At 53.0% G+C, this 26,111-nt stretch overlaps 3 protein-coding genes across 3 annotated transcripts; 1 reads left to right on the forward strand and 2 right to left on the reverse strand.

Annotated features, from left to right (window-relative positions):
- Positions 1 to 311: 311 nt before the first annotated feature.
- Positions 312 to 2,057, forward strand: PV07_02230 (uncharacterized protein). Its single transcript, XM_016388828.1, has 3 exons — positions 312 to 770; positions 819 to 1,038; positions 1,097 to 2,057. Exons 1-3 carry the CDS (start codon positions 704 to 706, stop codon positions 1,914 to 1,916), a joined length of 1,107 nt encoding a protein of 368 aa, XP_016255756.1. The 5' UTR covers positions 312 to 703; the 3' UTR covers positions 1,917 to 2,057.
- A 5,521-nt stretch (positions 2,058 to 7,578) lies between these two features.
- Positions 7,579 to 9,276, reverse strand: PV07_02231 (uncharacterized protein; the record flags this gene model as incomplete). Its single annotated transcript, XM_016388829.1, has 4 exons — positions 7,579 to 7,877; positions 7,938 to 8,335; positions 8,431 to 8,879; positions 8,944 to 9,276. 4 exons carry the CDS (start codon positions 9,274 to 9,276, stop codon positions 7,579 to 7,581), a joined length of 1,479 nt encoding a protein of 492 aa, XP_016255757.1.
- Positions 9,277 to 9,861: 585 nt separating this feature from the next.
- Positions 9,862 to 11,308, reverse strand: PV07_02232 (uncharacterized protein). Its single transcript, XM_016388830.1, has 4 exons — positions 11,127 to 11,308; positions 10,813 to 11,074; positions 10,239 to 10,740; positions 9,862 to 10,184 (listed from the first exon to the last, which is right to left on the reverse strand). Exons 1-4 carry the CDS (start codon positions 11,137 to 11,139, stop codon positions 9,891 to 9,893), a joined length of 1,071 nt encoding a protein of 356 aa, XP_016255758.1. The 5' UTR covers positions 11,140 to 11,308; the 3' UTR covers positions 9,862 to 9,890.
- Between the last annotated feature and the right edge of the window lie 14,803 nt (positions 11,309 to 26,111).

The following is a 26,111-nucleotide window of genomic DNA, read 5'->3' on the forward strand; positions in this document are numbered from 1 at the left end:
TGGGGGTTTCTGATGAAGTATAAGCAGCCAATTATTGCGCCTCAGGCGAACAAGCCCTACCAAAGATGCCGAAACCGGCGCCGATCTTCTGTGATACTTTAATCACACACTGTGAGCTCCCACATGTACGGCAACCCCTCGAGCTCAACAAGAAGTTAGGAGTTGAAGTTGTAAAGTTTCGAGATCGCACGGCCAAGATATACGAGGTCTGGAATTGGCATAAACGCCAAGACGATAAGTAGCCGAAGTTCTCGCAGTACGAATTTGGTCTCGAGCTTGGTGCCCGCATATGTTCTTTTCATGGTGAACCAGCAAGGATTCCAGAGCACACATTCCCTCCGACTTCAAGACTGGTATGTGACGGAACATCAACGCTGCGACCTCAGGAATGAACGTCACCGGGGAACGTTACATTCCGCCAGGCGCTCGGACCTCTCGATTTTGTTGTTCCAGTTCAAGAGCTATAAGGGGCTCCCTGAGGGCATCCTTTGTCCTTTTTGTTCCTTCTGCTCATGTCTCATCGTTTTCACCACATCTCTGAGCTTCCGTTTTGTCTCTTGTCTCTCTCACGCCCGAGAGTGAGATTTTTCGCTGTTCCTTTTGTGACTTGTCGGAAAGCGAGCCTCGACCGCACCATCTTTGATCTTCCCTCTCGTCGGAAGGCGAGACTTGAGTTCACCGCCATATCATACAGCTTTATTCAATGTCTCAAGACATGCATTCAGAAGGCAGTGCGAGCAGTTTGGGCTCGCCTATATATCGGCGACATGGTCAGAATACCTTCACATTCTTCCATTCCAGTCGTTAACAACTCTCAGATTCTCCTACCAATTCCCGACCCAAGCAGAGCGCAGCAGCTACGAAACAGCCTCCAGCTGGAATTGATCAAGCGCGTACATTTCTACAGCAACTCTACAACCAGCGATTGGGATCCAGAGACTACTACGACCTCGAGAAGCCCTTTATCTGCAGGATATCGACGCTTGAGTGGTTTGGCCTCTGTAGGGAGTTCGATCTTGACGGCGCGAGGTCTGAAAGGTATGTTCATATTCTGGTGTCCTTTTCTTTAAGAGCATTTTACTGAGTACTATTCAAGGTGGCCTAGATTTTCATACAACTCCGTCACATCAACTCTCAAAATCTACGCGATGGCTTCCTGGTTACACGAAACTGTTATCAGTTTTATCAATAAATACTTTTGGACAACTTTCGAGCGAGCCCTTCCTACACATATATTCGACGATGTTCAGATTACTACAGGCCTAAAGATGAATGGGTTTGCCGCAGAATATCGAGATTCGACTAAAGTTGCGGATATCGGAATTTTTATGACGAACAATACTCGGAATGAGCTTAGATGGGCTCTTGAGGTTGGCTTCTCTGAAAAATACGACGATCTTCGGGAAGACATTCGACTCTGGCTTATCGGCAACCCGACCTGTTCTATGGCCGTTCTTGTCAATATCACGGAGAGCCCAATACACCAATGCCCACTTGATTTCGACTTGGACCTTTGTGACGAACTCGGTATGCCCCAGGATGGCGATCAGATGACAGAAGAACATTTCACTCTCCATGGAGACTATGGCCCTGTAGAATTCAAGGGACATCAGTGGGTTGGACAAATCTCAGAAGTATATCTAGAGATTTGGACTCGCAACCCTAGAACTGGGGTCCCCAGGCGAAGGGGAGGTCGAATATCTATTGTTCCACCAACAAACCAGTCTCCTCAATTCCAACTCGCCGACTTTCTCCCCATTGACAATCCTCAAATGACAAGCTTCAATTGGGACGTACTCCGAACGAAATTGAAGACCAACATTCTATCCCACGCCTTGTTGAGGTACCGCGCGTGGCTTCACGAAAGCAGAAAATGTGCAGGCGTGGTCGACGATTCATCTCATAGGCCTTTGTAACGGGGTTTCAATCGACAAGGGTATGGCTGTGATAGAAACTAGAGTCTTATGGTGGATGGATGGATTCCTGTGATGGGTGGATAGATTCTTGTGATGGGTGGATGGATGCTTGTGACGCAGATAGGACTGAAGTGGCGCTGGCTGTTTTGGACGTCCTGATCTGTCCGCGGTAATGCATCGTGTACGCTTAGAATCGACGACCCCGACGAGTGGGGCGAATGCAAAAGTGTCAAGATCCACACGAAACGTATGGTTCTAGAATTTGTCTGCTAAGGGCAAGCTCCTGGGGGACAGGCGCCCAGGGTAGCGCTTCTATCAAAGGCGTGGTTGTTGGTGTTCGTACATCCTGCGTGTGTATCTGTGTGTGTGTGCGGAAAGGTACATATGCATTGTAGTTCTTGTCTGTCTCCATTGTTCACAGAGGTCTTCTCAGGCACAGGTACAGCTGGCTGCTAGTTACCGAAGATGATTCCCGAATACCTGAGCTCTCTAAACATCTCCGATTCTGATCCGTCGGATGTGGACAGATATGTACTCACATTCCAACAGCCTTGCCGGCGCGCTCGGGACGTCGGTTAACCTTCCCTTCCCGGTAACCAACACGAAGGACCAAACGTTTGTCCCGACGAAAGATTCACCTCGAGTGGGTGTCTTCTTTCTCGAGCTCGCTGACCAAGGACAAATACAAGCAAACACTGAACCAGGCATCCCTTTTGAAGACTTCCAGGGCATGCCTCAGGGTCTGCCAAGCCGAGCTCAGGATGACTCGGCCACAGCTCAGAGTGGCTCAGCCACGCTTCAGGACGAATGGCGGGATGTTCGGGTCTGGGGACGGGAAATGGACTTTTGTCGAGGTCAAGATTCCGATGCCGAACTGGATATATCCAGGCTTTGAAACTGGTATTTTAACGGCCACGCCTTTGACTTCGCTTCTATAGAGCCAACCCAGACAAACTGCTCTGCCAACCGGCACGACCATCAGTGACCGGCATGACGGAAGAAAAAGACCCCGCAGGGTAGCCAAGCTGCCCTTGACAGCGAGTACACGGACGATTCTCTTGGTGTATGCAATGATGATTCTGACGCCCACATCGAACGAATCCATACCTGCGAGAGACTGGAAGGCCACCCTGGGTACCATGAAAAGAACGGTCTCAGAACATACGGCGATGGTGAGCATCATGACCATGATCCTCCTGTTAGTTCTTGGCGTTGCCTTTGCGTTGAGTGTCAAGGGACTGGTCACTGGTCTATGGATGTTGAGACGCCAAGGTTGGCTGGTGGTAGTGACGCGCTATATGTGAAGGACACAACTATGCTACGCGCACGCACACACACACACACACACACACACACACAAAAAGAGAAGCAAAAAAACAGCAAAAAAACCTGAGATTTCAGGGAAAAACCCCAGGGGGGTTTTTATTATGTGTGTGATTTGAATCCCGGACCTTGCGGACCTTCTCCCCTCTCGACGCGGACCCCTCCTGCTCGACCTCCTTCTCTTTCTTCCTCCTGAGCGCTCAACCCCATATTCACCCTTGCACTTCTCTCACTGTGAGGCCTTGTTTGTTGGTGTTAACAAAGCAGATTGCAGTCATCAATTCGAAGTGGTGGAGAGATCTGTTGTGATGCAGTCCTGATCCGACAATTGTTGAGAGAATTGAGTCGAAGTAATTAATATTACAGTAATAACAAAAATGGATCCACCATGTGATAACAAAGAGGTAGTGAAGGTGTGGCAGTACCAGAGAGAACATCTGGGGATGAGGTTGAAGTCTTTGGTTGGCCTTGGCGAAGCTGGATATATACTTCGCGCAAGGCTGGATAAGGCTGTGTGGTCTGGACAGGCTCCGGCCCACCCATTGGGCGCCATCCTTCCGCTGATCCACAGGGACATCGGCGGACTGGAACGCTGGTCGTGGTTCAGGATATATTTTCTACTTTAGTCTAGAAAGAGATTCGCCGGGGTGGAAATGGAGAAACAAGTCCGCGCCACTGCACCTCCAGATCCGAATGACATGGGAGTTCAATCCGTCCGAGGTTGGTGCGCCGAAAGCAATACACCCTCCCAAAACGACATTGCCACCAAAGACGTCCGGTTTCTCTTTGGGCAAAGCGTGAACGCAGCCCCCGCTCGGCTGCACAGCCAATATCAAGTTTTGACAATACGGCGACGGCAATCACGAGGACAACAGACCAGGAGCTACGGCAGAACTAGTAAGCGAAGAGTCAACACAAAATTGTCAGAGGCCAACGTTAACATGGTTCCTCTCGCAGAACAGAGACTCTCTTCCCATGCGACGACGTGCAGGCAACAGTGTCGACCCACACGTCCCATCCTCACAGGTTCAGACACTCGTACACCTTGTTCGCCGGCACGGTTCGAATTCTCGTCTCCATTTTCTCAAAAAAGGAAGGAAAGGCACCGAGAATTTCGAGCTTTGGCCTCGAAAATCGTTAAGCCACCTCCGCCACCCCGTCGCAGTGCTCGATTCGCAGAAAGAGAATGTCGATTAAAGGGTGTCGGAGGCCGTGAAAGCTTCAGAGAAAGTCAATGTCACATCACATCGCACTCACAGCTGGACCAGCAGGTCAAAGAGGCTTTGGTAAAGACAACATGAACGCATCATGATCGCCTCCAGGAAGGGGAATCCACCAGAATTGTCGAAACCGCAAGGTGCTGCAAAGCAAAGAGGCCGTTCAAGAGCTTTGAATATTTGGGGTGCCAAGGGCATGCTACATGGTTCTCTCGGCAGCTACACAGCCTCAGGGACATGCCATGGTCGCCCAAAAGTCGCAGGAATGCACATCCGCGCATGATTGCCGGAGGAAGATGGATCTTGCTTGCACCTTTCGTGCCTCGGCGCCCATCGATATCAAGTCGACTCGAGAACTCACATGGGGTGCGGGTGTTCTTCACGCCAGTGCAGTCAATTACGGGCAACATAAAGAAGCAGCTTTGAAGGACCTATTTGACTTGGGGGCGCCGATCATATTCGAGACTTCTCTAGCGCCGTCGATTGCTTCGTCGCAGCAGGAAAGCTGACCTCGGCGGTTGCTTGGGAAGAACAATCGTCTTCCGTCGGCCTGGTTCGGGCTCTCACAGGCCAAAGGCGGAACTTGGACCCATTCTTCTGCCATTCGGCGCTTTCGGGATACGTGTCAAAGTCAAGCCCTGCTTCCTCTGCTCTCTTGCGCATTTTGCGGGTTCGCATCAACCAGATCCCATGCGACAGAAATATGGACATCTCGATAGAGGCGCTACGCGAAAAGGTACCAGTCAACCTTACGGCCTCGGCAGTTTTCTAATGTCGCGGAAGACATTCATTTGAGACTCACCAGAGTGCGTATAGTGTTCCGAAGAGCGGATCAAATGTGTTTTGTGCTGCTGCATGGCTGTCAGTTGCTTCAGACCCTTCAGAAAGTCCAAAGGAGATCTGGATGAGAACGTACCAAGCGCCATGAGCGAGAACAGTGCCCCGAGACAGTCGATTATCAGAAACACAAAGTTGATACCGACAACTCTACCTCTCCGCTCCATCAACTCAAATGGTACTGGGAGGTAGCCGACAATGAGGAGGACAAAAGCAACGACTCCAATGAGTGTCAACGGCCACGCCATTTGCCGTGCGTAGTACGCGTGGCGTATCAGCCATACAAGGGCAAATTCGAGGCCGGCATCGACGAGGAGAATGATTCCTGATACCAGGACTGCATTCTGAGCCTTCCATTTACTGTCTCCAAGGGTTAGCTCGGTCCAGTTTATGTGTCGCAAGTGGCGAAGAGGAAGATGCAGTCTGGATCCTTTGGAGATTGCCCTTTTCGATACCAGCACTAATCGGACATTGTTCTTCTGTAAGGGACCGGGAAAGACGCTACCTCGAATAATACTTGCACTGACCCCAGCTGACGAGGCACAGCAAGCAAAAGCATTGCGGTTGAATTTGGAGGGGGATGTTAAAGTCCTGCACAATGGCATATACGCCGAACGGCACACCACACGCCGACCAAAGGAACATCATGGCTGAAGGAAGCCCTTCCGTCGACTTTGTGCGGAAACTGTGATAGATTTGTGGGATAAGCTGAACACACCAGCAGAGCGTCCCCAAGGTTCCCAGGGCATTAGCAGCGGGAGGAATCGAGTTCTGTGGCGCCATGAAAGTTGGTACCGTCTTCGAGATGGCTCAAGTACTCTTGTGAACTCTTGTAATATAAGTATTCCATCGGTGCGAGATCAGATATTGCCAGTCTTCCATGGAGCTCTTCAAGTGTACTTGGATAGCCAACAAGTTACGTACAGACCTTTCGAGCCACCGGCACGTGAGCGGATGTTGTGCCGTGTAATCAAGTGAATGAGAACAACCTCCATCCAATACCCGCTCGCCCGGATTACCTATAGACAACCTTTTGAAGACAGCCAAACATCTTACAATACTTTTGATTACTAGTGAGCCGGGCGCTGTCCACTCTAGCCTCCTTGTACAGAATGTCGCAGGAAAATCAGGGCGAAAAGAGGCACTACCCCAATAACGATTCGGAGACTGCCGTGAGTTCTCAATGTCTTTGGCCGCTCGAGCCTCATCGCACGCAAGTTTTGTATGCCTCCGGGTCCGGCCCGACTACCAGGGTCTGAGGATCGAAGTACCAGCTCTGTCCTCCAAGCAAAAAGGGGCCAAACGTCGTTCATGACCGCGATGGCTTCAGCATTCAGCACCACGAGAGAACACATATGGGCAAACCCTTCTCTGGCGAAAAGCAGTGATCGAAGCCCTTCGTCTCCCACGATCCATACCAACGGGGTCAGACGACTTTCATTTCTCTGTCAACACCCACCTCCTGGTCTACCATGGATGGATCAGCAGTGACAGCACCTGCATCCCCCCCTCTAAGCACCCACACGCACGACGAAGGAGCGACTGGACTCACTGAGCTCCAGCAGCACGTTAGCTTCTGGGACCACGATAACGACGGCATCATCCACCCGTCCGACGTGTGGCGCGGATTCCGAGACCTGGGCTTTTCGATCCCCTACGCCCTGCTCAGCCTGCTCATCCCCCTGCTCTTTTCGTACGCGACCCAGCCGCGCAGAAAACACCCCGGATGCGCGAAGCGGGACCCGCGCTTCGGCATCTGCGTGCGCAACATCCACCAAGCCATGCACACCAGCGACTCCGGCGTGTTCGACCACGCAGGACACTTCCACCGGGACCGGTTCGACGCCATGTTCAGCCGCTTCGACGCGTCGGGGCGGGGGTATCTGACCACGGCCGAGTTCTTCAGCCTGTGGGACGGCAATCGCAGCCCCGGGGATCCTGGTGGTTGGCTCTACGGCTTTTTCGAGATGTTGACCACGTGGCTGCTCATCCAGCGGCGTGGGAGGGTGTATAAAGATCAGCTGCTGGGTTGTTATGACGGAAGCTTATTCTTCAAGATCAGGGAGTCGAGGAAGAGAGGGGGGACATAAATATAGGTCCCATGAGGAGGCACGCTGTGGGCCTGGGCCTAGCTGTATGATGCTCCATATGATATGGTGTGAGAAGGTATAGTGATACCTCGATCTTTTCGGAAAAAAAAGCCGTATTATCAACTCATAACGAATCCGACAGGAGAGATCGTATTCCTTGATAGCAGCAGCAGTTGAAGCTATAAAGAGATAGACCTACACCTCGTCCAAAGATTTGTTATAAAAGATGCTTTGGACGTTGCACATTGCCTTGAGGCCGTTGATGCCCCACTCCGTCCCTATACCACTCTCCTTATGGCCTCCGAAAGGGGCGAGAGGCGACAGGTCAAAATGCGAATTGATCCAGACGCTCCCGGCTTCCATTTGCCGCGCCAGCCTGTCAGCTCTTTCCAGATCTCTGCTCCAAATCGAAGCACCAAGCCCCATTCGGGTGTCATTCGCGCGCCTGACTACCTCGTCCTCAGTCTTCCAAGGCAGTGCCGGGACTATCGGTCCTGTGTCCAAGTCAGTAGGATACTTCTCTACCGGGCTACATTGCTGGATAGACGACTTACCGAATGGCTCTTCCATGACGATCCTACTGTTGTCGGGCGGGTTGTCAATGATCGTGGGCTCGATGAAGTAGCCGTTGCTGTCTTTCATCTTCCCTCCGGTGACGGCTTTCCAGTTCTCCTTGGGAATGTCGTCGAAGAATCTCGCGACACGGTCATATTGCATTTTGTTTTGGAGAGGACCTAGAACGATCCCGCTGTCGAGCCCGTTGCCCATAGTCATAGTCTTCACGTGTCTCGCCATGGCTGTGAGAAACTCCTGATAGATCGATTCGTGGACGTAAATTCGCTTCATGTTCAAGCAAATCTGACCTGAATTGAGGAAGGCGAACGTGGCTATTTTGGGAGCAACCTTCTCGATGTCGACATCGCCACAGACGATAGCTGGATCGTTGCCGCCCCTGAGATTCCCAGTCAGAGAGAAAGGAACGAGGACGTCACAATTGTTACTAGGGGTGAAAGTGTCAGGTCAGGTTGGAGACGCAGGATCGCTTACAGCTCGAGAACCACTCTCTTCAGAGTTTTCGCACAGCTTTGCATGACCAGTTTCCCTGTCGGACTCGACCCTGTGAAGCTGATTTTGCCAATGCCCGGATGACTCGTCATCCATGGACCAACGTCGTCGCCACCACTGATTGACTGGACCACTCCGGGAAGGAAGAATCGTTGTGCAATCTCACACAGCTTGAGGCCACAGTACGGCGCGAACGGTGAGGGTTTGCAGATGACAACATTGCCCGTGAGTAAAGCTGGTGCGATTTTGGCCGTGCACAGCATGAGGGGGAAATTCCAAGGAATGATGGCGCCCACGACACCAATTGGCGTGTAGCGCACGACGGTTTTCTTGGTGTCGGTCTCCTCGACCACATCTTCGGGGACTGAAAGCTTTGCCATTCCTCGAATCCAATCAATGCCTGCACCGGCTTCCAGAGCGGCTTGCCATGTCTGTGGTCAAATCAGCACGGAGATCCCTAGTGACTTTCTTGAGAAGTTGTCGCGAGAAGCATACCGGCTTGCCTTGCTCGGTTGTGAGCAAATTGGTTAGCTCCTCCTTATACTCCTCAACTGCATCAGCGAAAGCCAGAACCGATCTTTGACGCTCTTCATATGGTTTTCGGGACCATGTCTTGAAGGCCTTTGTCGCAGCCTCTACAGCTCTATCAAGATGGTCGCTGGTGGATACTGGGACCGGCCAGAGATTCTGCTTGGTAGCCGGGTTGATTCCACAGCGAGTCGCTTTCGTGTCAACTGCAGCGCCGTCGATGTACTGTGTAAACTCAGTAAAGCTGACCTTTGGCGATGAGTGGTGGTTGCCATTGGTAACACCATTCTGGGCCGTCATCGCAGCTTCTTAGATCAGAGAGTGCCCACTTGTTTCGACCGGAGAATGCTCAGTGTATATTCGGATAACCTGTGAACACTGAATAGTGTTGACTTGCCGTCTTGTGCGTTTCATACTGCAAAAGCAAGGGAAGGCCACTAGATGTACTTGACCAGTCCCGCTTCCCGGGCGGTTGAAACCGTGTTCTTCGATTACGATCAATTCTTGGATCTCTTTAGCCCGTCTCTGGTCCTGGATCCGGCGGATGGCTCCCGGGTCCACAAAACTCATCCTGCTGCCTGGGCCAGCTTCGGATTCAGACCATACAGAAGAGTAACCTCTACCAATTGTTGCTTGGCGCTGTTCTCTCTCTTCTAGTTTTTCCTGGCGAAGCACATGATTCGCTGCGGGTCTCTGTTCGAACTGAATATCCTACTGGGCACCATCTAGTCACGACCATGAGTGGCAAGCAAGCCCCGGTTTTGTGACATGAGAAGACTATAGCGGAATTACTTGACGAACAGGAGCATGGAGTTCGATCAGGGGCCACTGTTCCCCAGCAATGGCACAGGTTATTTTTCAGAGATCTATACTCGATCAACGGTCGTCACAGCCACAAGTGCAGCTCCTCTGCTTCATAGCTTCGGCTCATTGACAAGCATAACACTCCCCAACCGGAGTTTTTCTGCTGCAGCATCCACGATCTCGTCCACAATTTCCCTTGCACTACTTCTGTAGTTCACCGTGCCAGCCACAATGCCCATGAGATACGGGTGTAGATTGTCCAGGACATCTTCATCATCCGGACGTAACTCTGCGTCATTTTGGACCGGGAGAATGCCTTGCCCGGTTAATGACTTGATCTCCTCCTGCCGATTCTCTTCCCAGTTAAGGATGTATGGAGTCTTACGTATCCGCAACGGTCGTCCCTAAGATTCCGTCATTAGCCAGTGTATACCTGCACATTCAGAACAGAAACATACCGAGAAGATGACACTCCTGATAGTGTCGTCGACAGTCGCACTCAAGACCGCGTCTTGGTGAGCCCTCGATGCACCGGCTTCATGGGCAACAATGAATCTCGTTCCGACCCAAACACCCGAAGCCCCCAGCATCAAAGCCGCAGCCAAGCTCTCACCGCCGGAAACACCACCAGCTGCGACGAGCTGAACATCGACGCCGGTGAAAGCACTTTTTTTCCCCTTGAGCAGTTTTGCCACAGACGGGATCAGAACAGAAAAGGGAATGTCGCCGGTGTGGCCACCAGCTTCCCCTCCTTGGGCGCACAGGATATCCACATCCAGATCCAAGCACTTTTGGACGTGCTTGGGGTGCCCGATCATGTTCATGTACAAGACCCCGCCGGCGTGGAGACGATCCACGGCCTGCCTCGGGGGCACTCCGATCGCAGAAACGAAGACGCGGGCCTTGGACTCGACCACAACTTCGATGAGTTCCATCAGTTTGCCTTTGGTGTAGTCGTAGCTATACAACTCATTGTCAACATCGCCAGTACGGTGACGGTTCTGGCACGGCAGTGTGTCGTCCTTTACTTACTTTGTCTTGCGTGCGTTGCCTCCCACCTGAGGAAGCAGAATGTCGACGCCAAAAGGCGCGTCCTTGTCGTTCAAGTACGACTTGAGCTCATTGATTTGTTCACGAAGACCGTCTGGACTGTACCCGTGGCCCCCAATGACACCGATGCCGCCAGCGTTAGTGACCGCCGCTGCCAGCTTTGGCCCTGCCGCGACTCCCATGCCGGCGAGCATCACAGGATGCTTCACGCCAAACAGGTCCGTCAGGGTTGTCCGGATTTTCTCTGTCCATTGTGTCACTAGAGCAACTGCGGGTTTCCAAGGTGGATGACCTACGTCGAGAGCTCATCTTGGTTGGAAATCTGGGTTGTACCGTGGATGCTCGTTGGAAGTTGGGATGTTTCTCAAGGTGAGGATCTGGCGCGTCCACCACAATGTGGGAGAAATCATCATATTGAATTGAGGAGTCGTGATAGTTATCTCACAACCGATCTGGAGATGCGGTCCAGGTACCGAGGACGTTGCCAGTCTTCTCGATGTCTGGGCCTCGGCTCTCCACGCATTCAACTTGCTGCGGTTCTAGAGCACGCGTATCACGTGGTTCGAGCCTCCATTCCTCTGTGCGGATCACCGAAGCCATTCTCAAGGGAACGAATTACTGGACGCTATTCCCTTGCACGGCGAATTAATCTGCTGGTTAGGATGCTGGGGCGAGTCAGATTCCGCCCAGCGCGGCCACTTTCCAGGCACTTGGCGCGCCTATTTTTATGCACAAGGATCTTTATGAGTGTAGCTCCATGCATCTCTGGCACGAATGTCTTGTTTGTGTTCCACATCTGAAAGACCATGGAATTTGACAGGGGATAGGCTTCACGAGGTCTGACAACACAGTAAGCGAGGTGGAGTGACAAGTGGTCATGGATAAGCACCTCACAGTTACGGTCAAGTCCAGAAGTTGATGTGCTCTAGACTAGGCATGGCACCGAACAATCCCAGGTCTGTAGACGAATCAAACACACAGGCCAACAAGTCTGGGTCATCAACTTCAGGATTCCACTGCAATGGTCGCCTTGACATCCGCGGGGGCATAGACGTGGTGCCTAGAGCCAACGTCTCTCCACCGAACTCGGCTGCAGGTTGGCCATCGTGGTCGTCTTCCGAGACGAACCGCTCGAAGAGGGACTCGATCATTGCGATATGCTCCTCCGGGCTCAGATCTGGAATCAAAATCCGAACAGCGCCCTCGATTTGGACGTCGCAGATCCGGGCGAGGTCTTGAATCAGGGAACAAGCGCCATTCAGATGCTGCTGCCATCTCGTGCGATGATGTTTGAGTAGTAGCAATGTGATTGCGGTAGACTGAGCGATTTCGGCTTGAGAGCACTCTCCGTGCCAATAGGCATAGAACATCACCAGGCCTGAGGTAACGGTTCGTTGGACCTGCCGCCATGTCGATGGCATCCCTGATATTCCCCCATCCTGGGGCCGATGGCTGTCGCTCGATCGGACCGAGCCTGGGCGCTGCAGTTCGGTCATTTGTGGAACCAAGAGAGTGTAGTACGTGTTGAGCAGCATCTGAGCGGCCCGAAGGCAGATACTGATGGAAGGCACCCATGACTGTTCTGAAGTGAGACAGGAAGCGCGCAAGCAAAGCCGGAGCCTGTGCAAAATGGTCAGAGGGCGGCGGTAGCAAAGGAAGGATGCACGCACCAGAAGAAGTGAATGCGGACGAGAGCCTCCAAGGTCGAGTCTGGATCGACCGACGGTTTCACCGGCCCAGCTTTGGCACATATTCGCCCGATACTGGTTTCGATCCGGAGGACATCACTGATGTGCCCTCGGGATCGTTGGAGGTGCTCGATGACGTTTCCGTTGATCTTGACCAGCTCGACGACCGCCGACAGTCGAGGATGTGTCTCTATGAGTGGCCGGAATAACTGGGTTGAATAGTCCGTCGGTCGAATGCGCGTTGGGGAATTGAAGCTCATGGCGCAATATCTGATCGCATCATTAGAGAGCAGTGCTTTACCGCGAGAGATCCGACCTACTGGTCAACATAGCACAGAATTAGGTACAAATGCAATTCTTGCACTCTGTTCATCCTGTCGTTAGATTCGCGATTGAAATCAAGATCATGGGCGATCTGGATCGCTCGGTCAATAACTGCTCGTATTCGGCTGGTCGCGCCGACATGCAGAAGATAGATGTGGTGCAGAAATAGTGTCATTACAGTGTCAAACGTCGGCTGGCCGGTAAAGTCGTTGGTGAACTGGACAGAGAGCTCGAAGAATGTGGTGGCCAGGGTCAGACTGCCTTTTTGCATGCTGGGACAAGCGAGGGTAGCAAATAAAAGTGCCAGGCTGTCCAGCGGCGATGTTGTATCATAGCTATTGATGGCCATGAGGGTTTCTTTGGAGCAACCAGATGGGAACAGATGGCGCACGAATCCCAGCACACGGTTCACATCCAGGATTTCGAAGTGTTGGCCGAGTGCGAGAGGGGCTTCAGAGACCAGCTCGGTAATAGTTTGAAAGGTCAAGCTCTGGAGACAATGGATGTCAGTCTTTGGTTGGAGCCGCTGAAGAAGGCTTTGGCCTCGACTGGCTTGTGGTTTGGGCTCTTCCAACGTGCACTTCGTCTGATAAGCTACTCTCCTGGTGAGCATGTTGCCAAAGTGCCGATTGAAGGGGCATACCAAAGTGCTCGACCGTGTACTCGCTCACCAATCGAAGGACGATGACAAAAGCTGGGCCCGGCATCGCGCTCGTTTGATTCGCCCCGGGAGCTGCAGGCTGGCTGGCGACTTCGCTGCGTGCTGTCTCGTCCTGAGGCGAACCTGTGGCCTGGTCGCCGACCCCGCTGGCCGAAGTCTGCGACTCGATGTTAGGGGAGGTGGGTGACGGCGGCTGCGGACGGCGTCGTCGTCGATGTGGCCTACGAAGAGCATGTCAGGAGGCAGGAGCCCACAGCTAGACATACACTCGGCGTATACATAGTGTTGTGTGACATACCGAGCTTTCTCTCGCACCACGCATGTCGCACTTGTTTCGCAACACGCCGAGCAGGGATACGGTGGTCGACATTTTCTTTTGGAAGCGCGACATCGTTCGCAGGCTCGGTCGATCCTGCTGTGGGATTTGGGCACGTTCATCCTGTCAAGCCGGGCAGAAGAGAACCTGGCACGATGTTGATGCAGGACGCTGCAGAGTCAGTGGCATCAGAGGTGGGGGAAGAAGCGAAGGAGCAAGGTCCAGTCACTAGATCCTAATCTTCCACCTCTGGCCGTCAAGCCTTTCGCCCCAGATGGAGAGAACCTGCCGGAGGGCCAAAGGAAGCCCCAACCCCGCCCAGAGTCCGGAGCAGCCTAGATCCCCCGGAAGGTTCAATACGAAGGCGCGGGGGAGATTAGACGTTGCGTGCGAGACTTAGCTATAGCTCACACCCTCAGGGCTCAGCGAGTTTAGACAGCTGATATTACTCAGACAGTCGGGAAGTAGGCGACCTTTCACGGAATCGCGGACCCCATCATCGGTGCGCGACTTCTAGTCTCTCAACTGCGGGTTTCCTATGGCGGGAAAGATTCTAAGCACTCAATCTGAAATACTAGATTCTGCTTCAAGAGCTTTACGTACGGCCACCATCTTGATGACCCCAATTTGCGGCTTATACTTGCAGAGCCCAGGAATATGGAGGCGATCGCGATGGAATTCCTAGTTATCCTAATTCCAAGGGTGCGACTATTCCTCTGCTCGCCTTGTTCAAAGCGCGTACCTGAAGGCGTGGTTTTCCATGTCGGTAAGGTCTCGAAATCCCTGCGCATCAGCTTCCGTCGGCTCCACCACTCCGTAATTGGCATCCCGGTGTTTGTTGACTAATTGAAGATATACTCGGAGAGCGAGGCAGCAGCAGATGGCGATCGCAGCTGTTGCAATGGTGACGATGAAGAGCGTTGGGTACTGCTCGGGCTGTTCGGTGGTCTTGATCCACAGCGGCGCCACGCCGTTGCAAACGCAGTAGATGCCCCAAACCAGTGCCCCTACAAAGGATTTTTTGGTGTGTCCAGCGACGTTGGCCGAGTTGGTTGCCAGGACCATGGTGTAGCCGGGGCTGAAAGCAGCCGTGATGGTGAATGCGACAATCGCCCCCCCTTTGTGGGAGTCCCAGGGAAGTTTCCACACCAGGGTCGAACCGATGATGACCAGGATCTCGCAAATGATGGCGAGGATCAGCCGTGAGTTCTTGACGAATGTCCCAATGCAGCCAACAACAAACAGATTGACCAATACCCAGGCGCCTACGCATCCGGTCAACAGGACGGAGCGGAAGGGACTGAAGCCAAAGCTTTTGACAATGACCGCACTGAAGCCAGAGATGGCCCCATTCGCACAGGTCACACAAAAGACAATCACGACCAGCAGCCACGTCTTGGGATCCACGAGGGCCTCGACAATCTGGTACCACTTGACATGTCGGTTCTCAATGCCCAGCTGCTCCGTCCTCATGCGTTCGACGGCGACGACCTTCTCCTCCTTGGTCAGGAACTGGGCTGTCATCGGGTTGTCGGGAAAGAAGAAGAGGATAGTGAACCCCCACAAGATGGTAACGGCACCCAGGATAAGATACTGATATTTCCAAGGATTCAGACTGCCTTTGATGTGGCCAATACCGTACAGGATCATGGGTCCCAAGAGAGCACCCCAACCGGCCCCGGTGTACCACATGGCCATTCGTAGAGGCTGCTCATTCTTCTTCCACCACATTGCGGTGATGATGACAAAAGCAGGAGCAATCGAACATTCTGAAATGCCTAGGAAAAATCTATGACCCCTCAGTTCCGGAACACTCTGACACGCGGCAATTGCCTACCGTTGCACCAGCAACCCTTGATAGCTTTTGCAACACACGGTCAGCATCACTACCGCTCCCCATGTGATGACGGTGCTAGCCAGGTATTTCCCCACCGGCAGCTTCTGAGCCAGGAAGACGGCAGGGGCCACTATCTCTCGGTCAGCCTTGGAGTCGTTCATCGGGGAAGGCGACCCATCCTACAGCCAGCAAGGTAGCCCCAGTAGAACATCAACGTGGCAACCGAGTATCGATGAAGGTTCAAGGTCGTTTCTCCAGTCCTTACGTCCACCACCGGGGTGTACAGATGAAGATCTTGGATGATGCCATACTGCGATGCAGCGTTAAGAATGACTTTGTCGGTGTATTGTAAAGCGAACGAGATCATCATCGTCGGCATCAGCCAGAGATCGATCTTGCGCCGACATCTTGCCTCAGCCTCGGCGGAGACAGCGACGTCGGCATTTTGGGCCGCAAAGGTGGCAGCCAAATCTGCTCCCTTTTCAATGACCTTGGGCGGATACTCCTCGTGGGTGGAGATAGACATGCCCGTCTCCTCAACTTCTTGTTTGGTGTCGGCCATGATTCCAACAGTGACGTCGGACGGTGTCCCGGTAGGTGAGTGACTGGATGGTATGCAAATCGATTTGTATTTAGGCCTACGGCACTCAATATGCAAAGCGACAGGGGAAGTACAGCCCTACATATTTAAAACTCACAGCAGCCTACGTTCCAGACTTCATCCTGTCCACCTGAGACGCCTCAACTCGGAGACCTTGGAGCTGGAGGATGTACGTACGGGAGAACCGCGGATTGGTATAGCGTGTCGCGGGATATACGCAAGCGGATATACACCTGCGGAAGTACCTCAGGGATATACAGGCAACATGCGAGAACCCTCGATGAACATGCGACCTGCAATTGAGGGTTCGGATCTACTCGTAATCAAATTGCAGGTCTAGAAACAGAGACCTGGATGTACATCCCCCAGCCAGCCATGAACCGAGGGTTCGAGAATAGTTAATGATAATAATAAAAGTGACGATGCATGGCGTTGCTTCTAGCCGGCTAGAAACGACAGAAAGCACCGCGCAACCAACGTTCTCAGATCGCAGCATATACACACATTTCTCGATCAACCTCATCTCCTTAAGTAACCTGCTTAAGACCCTGACTTGTTCCATATCCCTACAGAAACCATGAATGAATCCCAACGCATAGCTTCATCTTATCTGGACACCATTCTGGCCGATTTTGGTGCTTCCAACAGTTTAGCGAAATCCACCGTCCGCTTCACCCATGGCTTCCCACCAGTTTCCCAGACCAAGGGGACCGACATACATCTGTCGTTGATCGGAGCCATTCCCAGCGCCGCCAATGCGCTCCTAGCAGCTAGAATGTTGGAGCTGCGAGGAGGCCCCGCCCAAGAGATTGAAATTGACCTGCGCCGGTCTCACAATTATATCGACCCAGACATCGGCATGACTCCTTGTGTTTGGGGTCAAGAAATCCCGGTCGACGCCTTGATTGGCAATCCATTCCTCAGAAACATCTTCGAGACCCGGGATGGACGGCATGTCATCCTTTCGGCTGTTTATATCGAACTCGTCTACAAGTGGACGGCGTTCTTGCAATGTTCGGCCTTGGAATCAGACATCCGAGCAACCGTCAAGCAGTGGGACTCGAAAGTTCTCGAGGCCGCCGCCGCCGAAGCTGGCATGCCCATGGCCGTGGTGCAGTCCGAGGAGACTTGGGCCGCCACTCCCCACGGGCAGCATATGGCCAAACTTCCCATTGTTCCCATCGAGAAGCGAACGGACGCTCCCCCCAAGCCATTGAGTATGAATGCCTCGCGGCCTTTGGAGGGCTTGAAAGTGCTTTGCTGCACGCACGCTATCGCTGGGCCGTCCTCAGGCCGGACGCTTGCCGAACACGGGGCTTCGGTGCTGCAGATCATGTTCACCCACGGCTTCGAGCATGCTTCTGTCTATTCCGGGGCCAATTTAGGCTGTGCGTCTGCCCGACTCAACTTTCACAAGCAAGAGGATCGCGACCACCTGTGGATGCTGATTCAGGACGCGGACGTCTGGGTCGACTCGTATCGTGAGGGTGCCATTGCCAAATTTGGCTTCAGCGACAATGCCATGTTCGCTCGCAATCCCAGCCTAATCATCTCCCACGTCCGGTGCTACGGGACGACGGGGCCATGGGCGCGCAAACCGGGATTTGACATGCAGGGCTCTGCTTCTTCGGGCATGTTGGCCCACTGCGGTGACGGCCTTGCCAATCCCCGGTGGCCCCCAGAAATGGTGGTGAACGACTACACGACTGGGTATTTTGGCGCGCTCAGAATTCAATCCGCTCTGCTCCAACGAGCGCAATATGGCGGCGGTTACGTAGTTAGTCCGTCTCTGACTGGGACCGCAATGGCCATTATGAAGCACTTCAAGACGACCCCATCCAACATGCCCGCCAATCTCACCGACGACGCCCTCCCTCCCGAATCTGTGGAAGGTCACTCAGGCTGGGGCTATCTGAAAACATTGAAGCCACTGCCCAACATGTCAAAAACCCCTCAAAAGTATGACCCGATCTTCCTGGCAGCGATTGGCTCCAGCCCCCCGGTTTTTCCAGGCGACGAGGACAAATGGGACAAGGACAAGATCCAGCCGAGGAAGAAGGCGTGCACGAAAACCGACATCGAGGCCCCCTTTTTGGCCAAGATGTCAAGCTTGGCCGTCGTCAGTGCCAGGTACTTTACGCCAAATTGAATGGGAACATGGGTTGGGAGATTATTAGCAAAGCTCAAAACGTTCAATTGACAGTCGCCACTTGTAGAACAGTAATCCTCTTAGTGGACCACGACATGGATCAAATACGCAGACGTAACTTGTTATAAACAATCTCTTAGGGTACACACTATGGACGAAATTCGAAGGCCACCGGAGTTTTACTAATTAATATTATTCAAGAGATCGTGACGGCGTGTCTTTTCTGTATCAGCAGAGTCTTCAGCGAGCTCGTTTCCCTGTCCCGTGAATTGCGATAGTAAGAGAAACCAGAGTACGACAATTGCAATAGAGCAACTAGAGCACGATCCCTCCGTTTCATCAGCCATTGAGGCCACATTCCACCGGATATCAATGGATCTACACTGTACCTGCTGCCCTTTTGTATATCCGTGGCACCTGCGGACGGAAATAGAGGATTCGCACCAGGTTTCCGTTCGCGCGAGGCTAGACCGTTGCCATTTGCTCGCTGTGCCCCCCCAGAATCGGACCCAGTACGACACGGGATATAACTCTCGGCCAGAAACTCGCTGCTGATATTCTCCTCTCTTTCCGACGTATGGATCGAGAAGCCGAAGTCCTGGCAGAAGCCGCCATGTGTCATGATTCTGAAGTGCCGCCGTCCCCTTCGGCCCGGCCTGCACGGAGTGGTCGAGCCCGTACCGCCTGTCACCGGTGTCACATCAAGAAGACTCGGTGTGATGTGTCTGCCCGGCTACCTTGCTCCAGCTGTGCGGCAAAGTCGTCAGAATGCGTGCTGGTTGAATCGCGGCGTGGCAGGTAATGTTTCTTCGACCGATCTTCAAGAGATGGCTACTCACCGAGGACGAAGATATCTTCGAAAACGGCGTACGCCTCAAGATCAGAGACCGAATACGAAGTCGGTATACACGTCGCCAGCCACGGAATATTGACTCTCGAACCGTCACACAGCTGCCTCTGTAATACCTGCCCACACAAATGCAAGTATTGGACAAGTCAATGCCGCTCTTCCGGCCCTCCCACACCAACAGTCACATGGTCCTTTGGCTTCCAGTGGCCATGCCTTGCGGCCCGTCCTCGCCGCAGGGTCGTCTCCAAGGAGCAATCGTGTGGCTAGCCCTTTCCTCTCCGACAACGATTCCCCGGACATGCTCTACGCCCAGGTTGCCGAAAGAAGTGTCAATGCCAGTAATGAACCTTTGCCTGACGTCGCGGACAGTGTCTTTCTGGGTGAGACGTTCAGCTTGACGTATGTAGTTCACGATGTGTTGGCCCCGTTCCTGAGCAAAGACCCGCTCCATCAAAGGTGTTTGCATGTCCCCATCCACGACACTAGCAAAAGCTACCAAGAAGGTCCTCCGGTGCGCAATATCCGCTCTCTCTTTCACATGAGCTTTTGGTGGGGTCGGCCCAACGATTTGAAGGACTCGTGGTACTGGCTAGGTACGGCGATCAGCATTGCAAAGAGCCTAGGTCTTCATCGCACGTAGGCAATCCTTCCAGGAGTTTAATGCCCTGTTTTGACTCCACAAACTAACTAATAATCGTCCCACAGCACAGCATCGTCCAACTTTAAGCCAGAGAAGACTCGGCTCTGGAAGCGGCTCTGGTGGTCACTGCAGGTGAGTCGACCCTGCCATCGAAGATATTGTAAGATCCGGGTTTGACTCTGTGGAATGTAGATCCGTGATGTACTTGTCAGTGCATCTCTAGGTCGACCACGACACATCTGGCAGGGCGACTGCGATATCGAAGAACCTGGTCCTGCAGACGTGAGAGAACAATGCGACCAATGCGACCCTGACGCTGCCAGTTACTTCATCCAGCTTGCGAAGCTCAGCACACTCAGTGGGCAATCCCCATTTCCCTGTGATGGCCAAAATTTCTCACCGCATATATAGTAAGTCGAATTGTGGATGCAAGATATGGATGGGCTCAGTCAGCAGCCGCCATTGACCGCCGGACGAGTCTCGAGGATGCTATGCTGCGTTTCCAGGAACAAATCCCTACCGAGTTGGTATATCGCGGCGTCGACAGCAGCTCGGGCCGCGGTCTCTGGGCCTCGATGCTGCTGATGACGTACAAGTAAGTCTGCTCACAACGATACCGAGATCGATCGATCGTACACTGACACTTGAGCAAAGCTACGCGATGATCTTGCTTTCTCAACCGCCACGCGGCCTGGCTGGACAAGAGCAGACGTGGGAATGGGGAAACGCCCAGAAAGCTTTTGCCGCGGCCGGCGCCATCACTCGGGCGATCGAGGATCTGCTTTCGGCCTCGCTCGTCAGACTATGTCAAGTACACACGTAGGACGATGGTGATTCTCTCTCTATTATTGAAGCTCACTGACTCTCGATTTGCAGTGTGACCGCCCTGTTCAGCGCTCTCGCAGTCCACATGTACGCCATATGCACATCTCAAGCCGTCAACCATGACCTTGCAGAGATGCGGGCCAAGGTGTGCATGCTGGGTCTGGCATCGATGCAGGAAGCGTGGCCCGTCGGCGGCTGGGTGCTCAAGCTATTCGATAGAATCATGCAAAGGCTCAAAGCGAAAACTCCTTATGACAAAGAATCAAGAGGAGGCCATGAGCAGAGCTGGCCGGAGCCAAATAATAAAGACACGGCAGAAGGACAACTTTTGTATGTGCCACCCCAAGGACCAGATATTGAGGCTTTTCCACAAGGGCAAAACGAACTTGCAGACCGATTCGAAAGGATCACCGAGTATGTAGCTCAGGATGTCAGCTCCTTGGACCAAGGCGACCGGGGAGACAACAGCGAGACAGCTCAAGTTGCGTCTGCAGCTGACGTCCCGTCTCAGTCCACAGTCGAAACCGACTTGGATTTCCCAGCGAGCCTCTTCGCCTTCGACGACACCATGGGCAATCAGGTTTTCGATCAAGGGAAGTTTTTCCAGTGGCTGGACTTGCCACCATTACAGGACGTCGGTCCCCATGTGTGGCCAGCTTAGAACTATTTGAGCAGTGGGTGTTTGACTCCTATGGGAACAGGGGCATCCAACAGTCTCGATACATTGACCTTACCAGTATTTATGTAGTCAACTATTCAATGGCCTCACAGTACAGGAGACCAATCGACCTCTCTAACTGTCTGTTGTTCAGAGGCAGTCGATTTAATACCTCTGACAAGGCGCAGAGGGAGCACGATACTTCCTTCTCGTGTATCAAAAGGCAGATGAACCAATACGTGAGCTACCTTAAAAGCTTGAGTAAGACTTTCTGACAAGACCAAGAAGCTAGATTGCGAAATCGAAGCCGTTCGGTCATCTCCATTTGCATGAACTCCACTAGAGCAACATGCTGGTGTCGAAACACTCGGGTAACAATCAAATGGGTACGCGGAAAGAGACGGGGCCTTTTCAAACACCCCTGCCACCATCCACCTCCATATTAATGCCTGTTACGAACGCACTTTCATCGCTCGCAAGGTACAAGGCCGCGTATCCGATGTCATTATCATCCATCAGTCTCCCAAGGGGCGCATTGCCCACAAACTTCTTCCGATTCTCCGGCGTATCGGGCACACCGACAAACGTCTCGAATAGCCCGGTGCCAGAGAGCAACGGGCACACGCAGTTGAATCGTATCTGGTGGGGGCCAAATTCCGCTGCCAGCCCTTTCGTAGCCTTGCCAAGTTTGTCAGCTGCTACGTTTTCAGGTGAAGACGTGCAGATAACAACACACTTGATTCTGGTCATCTATCGCCACGGAGGGGCTGCCAGAGGGTGTCATGAGAAGGGGAAGAGAAGATGCAGACTTACATTGGACACAGCCCCTTTGGTTGCGTTGTACCATACGAGTCCCGGCCGGGGCCTCACGCTCCCAATGCTGGAAACGTTGATTACCGACCCGCCCGTGCCTTGTTCCACCATCTTCCTCACGACCACGTTGACGCTGTAAAAGATGCTGTCCACGTTGACCGCAATGCACCTTTCAAAATCGGCTTTGGTCACGTCGAGCGCCGGCTTGTTTCGATGGCTGGTGCCGGCGTTGTTGACCAAGATATCGACCTTGCCCCATTTTGAAAGCACACAGTCCAGCGCCGCCTTCCACTCCGACTCCAATGTCACATTGAGCTCGACGAAGTGCAGGTTGGGGTGCTGTGCCGCGACGGCCTCGCCGCTGGCAGTGTTGATGTCTGCGACCAGCACAAAAGCACCTTCTTTGGCGAAGATAGTGGCGATCGCGGCGCCGAACCCGCTTGCTGCGCCAGTCACGATCGCCGTCTTCCCGGCGAGGCGCCCTTTCTTGCTCGGCTCAGACATTCTCTGCGCTGTGTTGAGAGGTCAGAAATCCGCAACGAGGCAGCTTAGGTTGACCTCAGATGATATAGTGGTATGAGGACTGTTCTTAGCCTCTAATGTTAAGGCGGCGTGCTCTAAGATGATCTCGTGGAGTGAGGACTCACTTGTTTGCCCGAAATTATGTGGACCGAGCAAGTCAAGCGCCCGTTACATACTTGTATGTGTTCCTGTGTGTAGCGGAAACTACAATGCTTTGCTATGAGCAGTCTAGCTCAATATTTGCCTCGTGATTATCGGGGATGCGAGGATATGGATATAGAATGCTAGAACCACATGGTGGGGCAGCCCGGCCAACAGACACTTTGCCGAAGAGCTAGTTCATTTGAATCTAGCCCGGTCGTTGACCACGAGACTCATGTCCAGGCCATCAAGCAGACGAATAGTGGATCCTGGCCCCTTCTGGGAATACGGCTATTTGGTTGAGTTGCCGGATCGTAAAATGTCAGTACAATTCCGGCCCGCCCAGATTGAGCCTGATGAGTGTGGCGCCATCAGTCCTGATACCTGCCCTCTCTTCGGGAAGATCATTCCACAAGGCCGGCAAGCCTTTGTGGGACCTACCGAGGTATTGTGAGGACGACATTGGTATCGTTGAAAGGCCGCTCTTGAAAAACCTCTGGCAATGATATCGATCATACACCTTCAACCGGTTAGTACTTAAACCGAACGGGTTCGTGGCAGGAGTTTTTTCAGCTGTAACGCTATTACTATCACTATTGGTAGCACAAAGGTATAGATATTCCATGTCCACGTTGCGATGGGCGATCCTCAGATCATCGATGGCCATTCAGTCCAGGAGGCGGTCCCGACGGCGGTGCCTGGTTTTAGCAACAAGTCCAACACCTCGTTACCCTCGTCGACAGACCGACCAGCCTTCTCCCCGGAATGGATCACCAAGGCTCCATCCGGCTATATGATATCTGAACATCTGATAGGAGAGCCGCCACGGAACCAGGAGCCCTTTCGCATCCTATGTCTGGGTGCTGGTGCGTCTGGCATCGACTTCTTACATCACACTGTCACGCTCGATGCTTTCAAGGGTTTAAATGTGGAAATCATATGTTACGAGAAGAATAACGATGTGGGTGGGACATGGCTCGAGAATAGGTGTGTCGTTCGCAATCGGGGCAGCCATAGGTTTTGCTAACAATTGGCGATTCAGGTATCCAGGATGTGCGTGCGACGTGCCCAGCGTTTGCTATCAATTCCCGTGGAAGCCAAAGTCCGATTGGGCGAGTTTCTACTCAGAGAGTCGCGAGATATGGCAGTACATGCGCAGCATCGTCGATGAGGAGAAACTCGACAAGTTTATTCAATACAATACAGAAGTCACCAGGGCGGCCTGGAACGAAGACAAGTCTCGATGGATCATCACGTCGCGGCACTACACCGAGCCCGATCATTGGGAGGAGCGCGAGGAGGAGTACCACTTCTTTGTGAATGCTTCAGGATTTCTCAAGTGAGTTCCCTGAAACGTGTACGTGGATGACAGACCGTTGACTCCTTCGACAGTGCCTGGAAATGGCCAGACATTCCCGGACTGCACGATTTCCGCGGAAACCTCTATCACACAGCAAACTACGACGACACCGTCGACCTCAAGGGGAAGAGGGTTGCCGTTATAGGAAGCGGAAGCTCTGGGGTCCAAGTGGTGGCCTCGATATATCAAGAGGTTGACCAGCTCTACCATTGGGTTCGGAGTCCGATCTGGGTGACTGCAGGCTACGGTTCCAAGTACGCTGGCGAGAATGGGGCTAACTTCCAATGTAAGGAGTTCTCTGACGAAGCACCCTGACCCTCTGACTGACCTGATTTCAAGATTCCAAAGAGCAGCAACAGGCTTGGGCCAGGGACGAAGGTCAATATCTCTCCTACCGCAAAAAGGTGGAGAGGGAATTGAACATCCGTTTCAAGTTCATCTTACGCAACACTCAGGAGGCTGAGGAGGCGTTGAACGTAAGCGTCTACCGCCTCCCGAATGTCAATCATGCTAATCTTTCGTGGCAGTTCTCCTATGGTGAAATGGCCAGGAGGCTTTCCTACAACCAAGAAATCATGTCGCATATCATACCGAAGAATTTCAACGTCGGCTGCCGTCGCCCGACACCCGGGACGGGATATCTGGAAGCACTCGTGGCGCCCAAAACCAAGGTCTTCTTCGACACGTTGCACTCTATCACGCCGAACGGGTTCAAGCCCAGCTCGTCCGAGCCAGAAGTCGCCGTGGATGTGATCATCTGCGCCACCGGTTTCGACACCTCCTTTCAGCCTCGGTTTCCCGTTGTCGGCTTGAACGGGACCAACGTCAGCGAGCTTTGGCAAGAGCACGCTCTGGGGTACATCAGCACCGGCGTGCCCGACATGCCCAACTATTTCACTTACTTCGGCCCCTACGGCCCCGTGGCCCAGGGGTCTCTGATACCCGTCGCCACGGCGCTGTCGCGCCATCTGGTCGCCATCGTCAAGAAGATGCGCCTCGAACACATCCGCCGCCTCTCGCCCAAGCCGAGCGTCGTGGCGGACTTTGGCGAACACGCCAAGACCTATCACCATCGCACCGCATGGACGGATCCGTGTCGGAGTTGGTTCAAACAGGGCCGGGTGGCCGCGAATCCCATCGTGTGGCCCGGGTCGCGTCTGCACTACCTCGACGTGCTGTCCGCGCCAAAGTTCGAGGACTATGACATTGAATACGAGAGCGGCAATCGCTGGGGCTGGCTGGGCAGTGGGTTCTCTGCCATCGAATTCAACGGCGGAGATGTGACGTATTATTTGGGTGAAGAAACCGAGAAAGACAGGGAGGAGAGGTTGCAGGACAGTTGAAGAAAAGGATGAGACCAACTTTAGTCGAAGTAGAGAACTGGCTACGACTACTTCACAGTAACGCGTGCGGTAGGTTCCGAGCAGCTACTCTAGACGGACTCTAGGCTTGATCGAGTTGATCATATCAAGCACCGGCCTAGAATCCTGCGTTAGTTCTGTTCGGTCCAGATGGTCGCCGCAGGTCATTCTCAAAGTGGTACTGTCCGATGCTCAGTCATAGTCGGGGCACCCGAGCTTCTGTGCGTATGTTAAGATGAAGCAGCAAGTGCAGAGGACCGCACTCCTATCCTGGACGGTTTAGAGCTTGTTACATTGAAGAAAGCGACAGAGCTATCTTGCCAGGCTAAATACATGTCCGACAGACTGTTCGGGAGGCCCATGAAGGACTCGCACAGAAGGCAGGTGCGTCCTGTCCAGCATACTCTGATATGCGTCCAGAAAGGAGCAAATACCATTGGTCTGTGTGTCCCATTAGCACAATTTCTCGTCAATATTGCTTGACAAAACCACGGTAGATTTCCCTTCGACGGAGATTCTGTTCAGGATCGACAAG

Source organism: Cladophialophora immunda, assembly GCF_000835495.1.
Source record: "Cladophialophora immunda strain CBS 83496 unplaced genomic scaffold supercont1.1, whole genome shotgun sequence".
In the NCBI taxonomy this organism is placed as follows: domain Eukaryota; kingdom Fungi; phylum Ascomycota; class Eurotiomycetes; order Chaetothyriales; family Herpotrichiellaceae; genus Cladophialophora; species Cladophialophora immunda.

Coding starts and splice junctions, on each gene's coding strand:
- PV07_02232 (XM_016388830.1), bottom strand. Junction 10,741..10,812: donor GGCAACGCACGCAAGACAAA/GTAAGTAAAGGA, acceptor TGAGTTGTATAG/CTACGACTACACCAAAGGCA. Junction 10,185..10,238: donor TCAGGAGTGTCATCTTCTCG/GTATGTTTCTGT, acceptor ACGGAATCTTAG/GGACGACCGTTGCGGATACG.
- PV07_02230 (XM_016388828.1), top strand. CDS start 704: ATGTCTCAAGACATGCATTCAGAAGGCAGTGCGAGCAGTTTGGGCTCG. Junction 771..818: donor GCCTATATATCGGCGACATG/GTCAGAATACCT, acceptor AACAACTCTCAG/ATTCTCCTACCAATTCCCGA. Junction 1,039..1,096: donor GACGGCGCGAGGTCTGAAAG/GTATGTTCATAT, acceptor GTACTATTCAAG/GTGGCCTAGATTTTCATACA.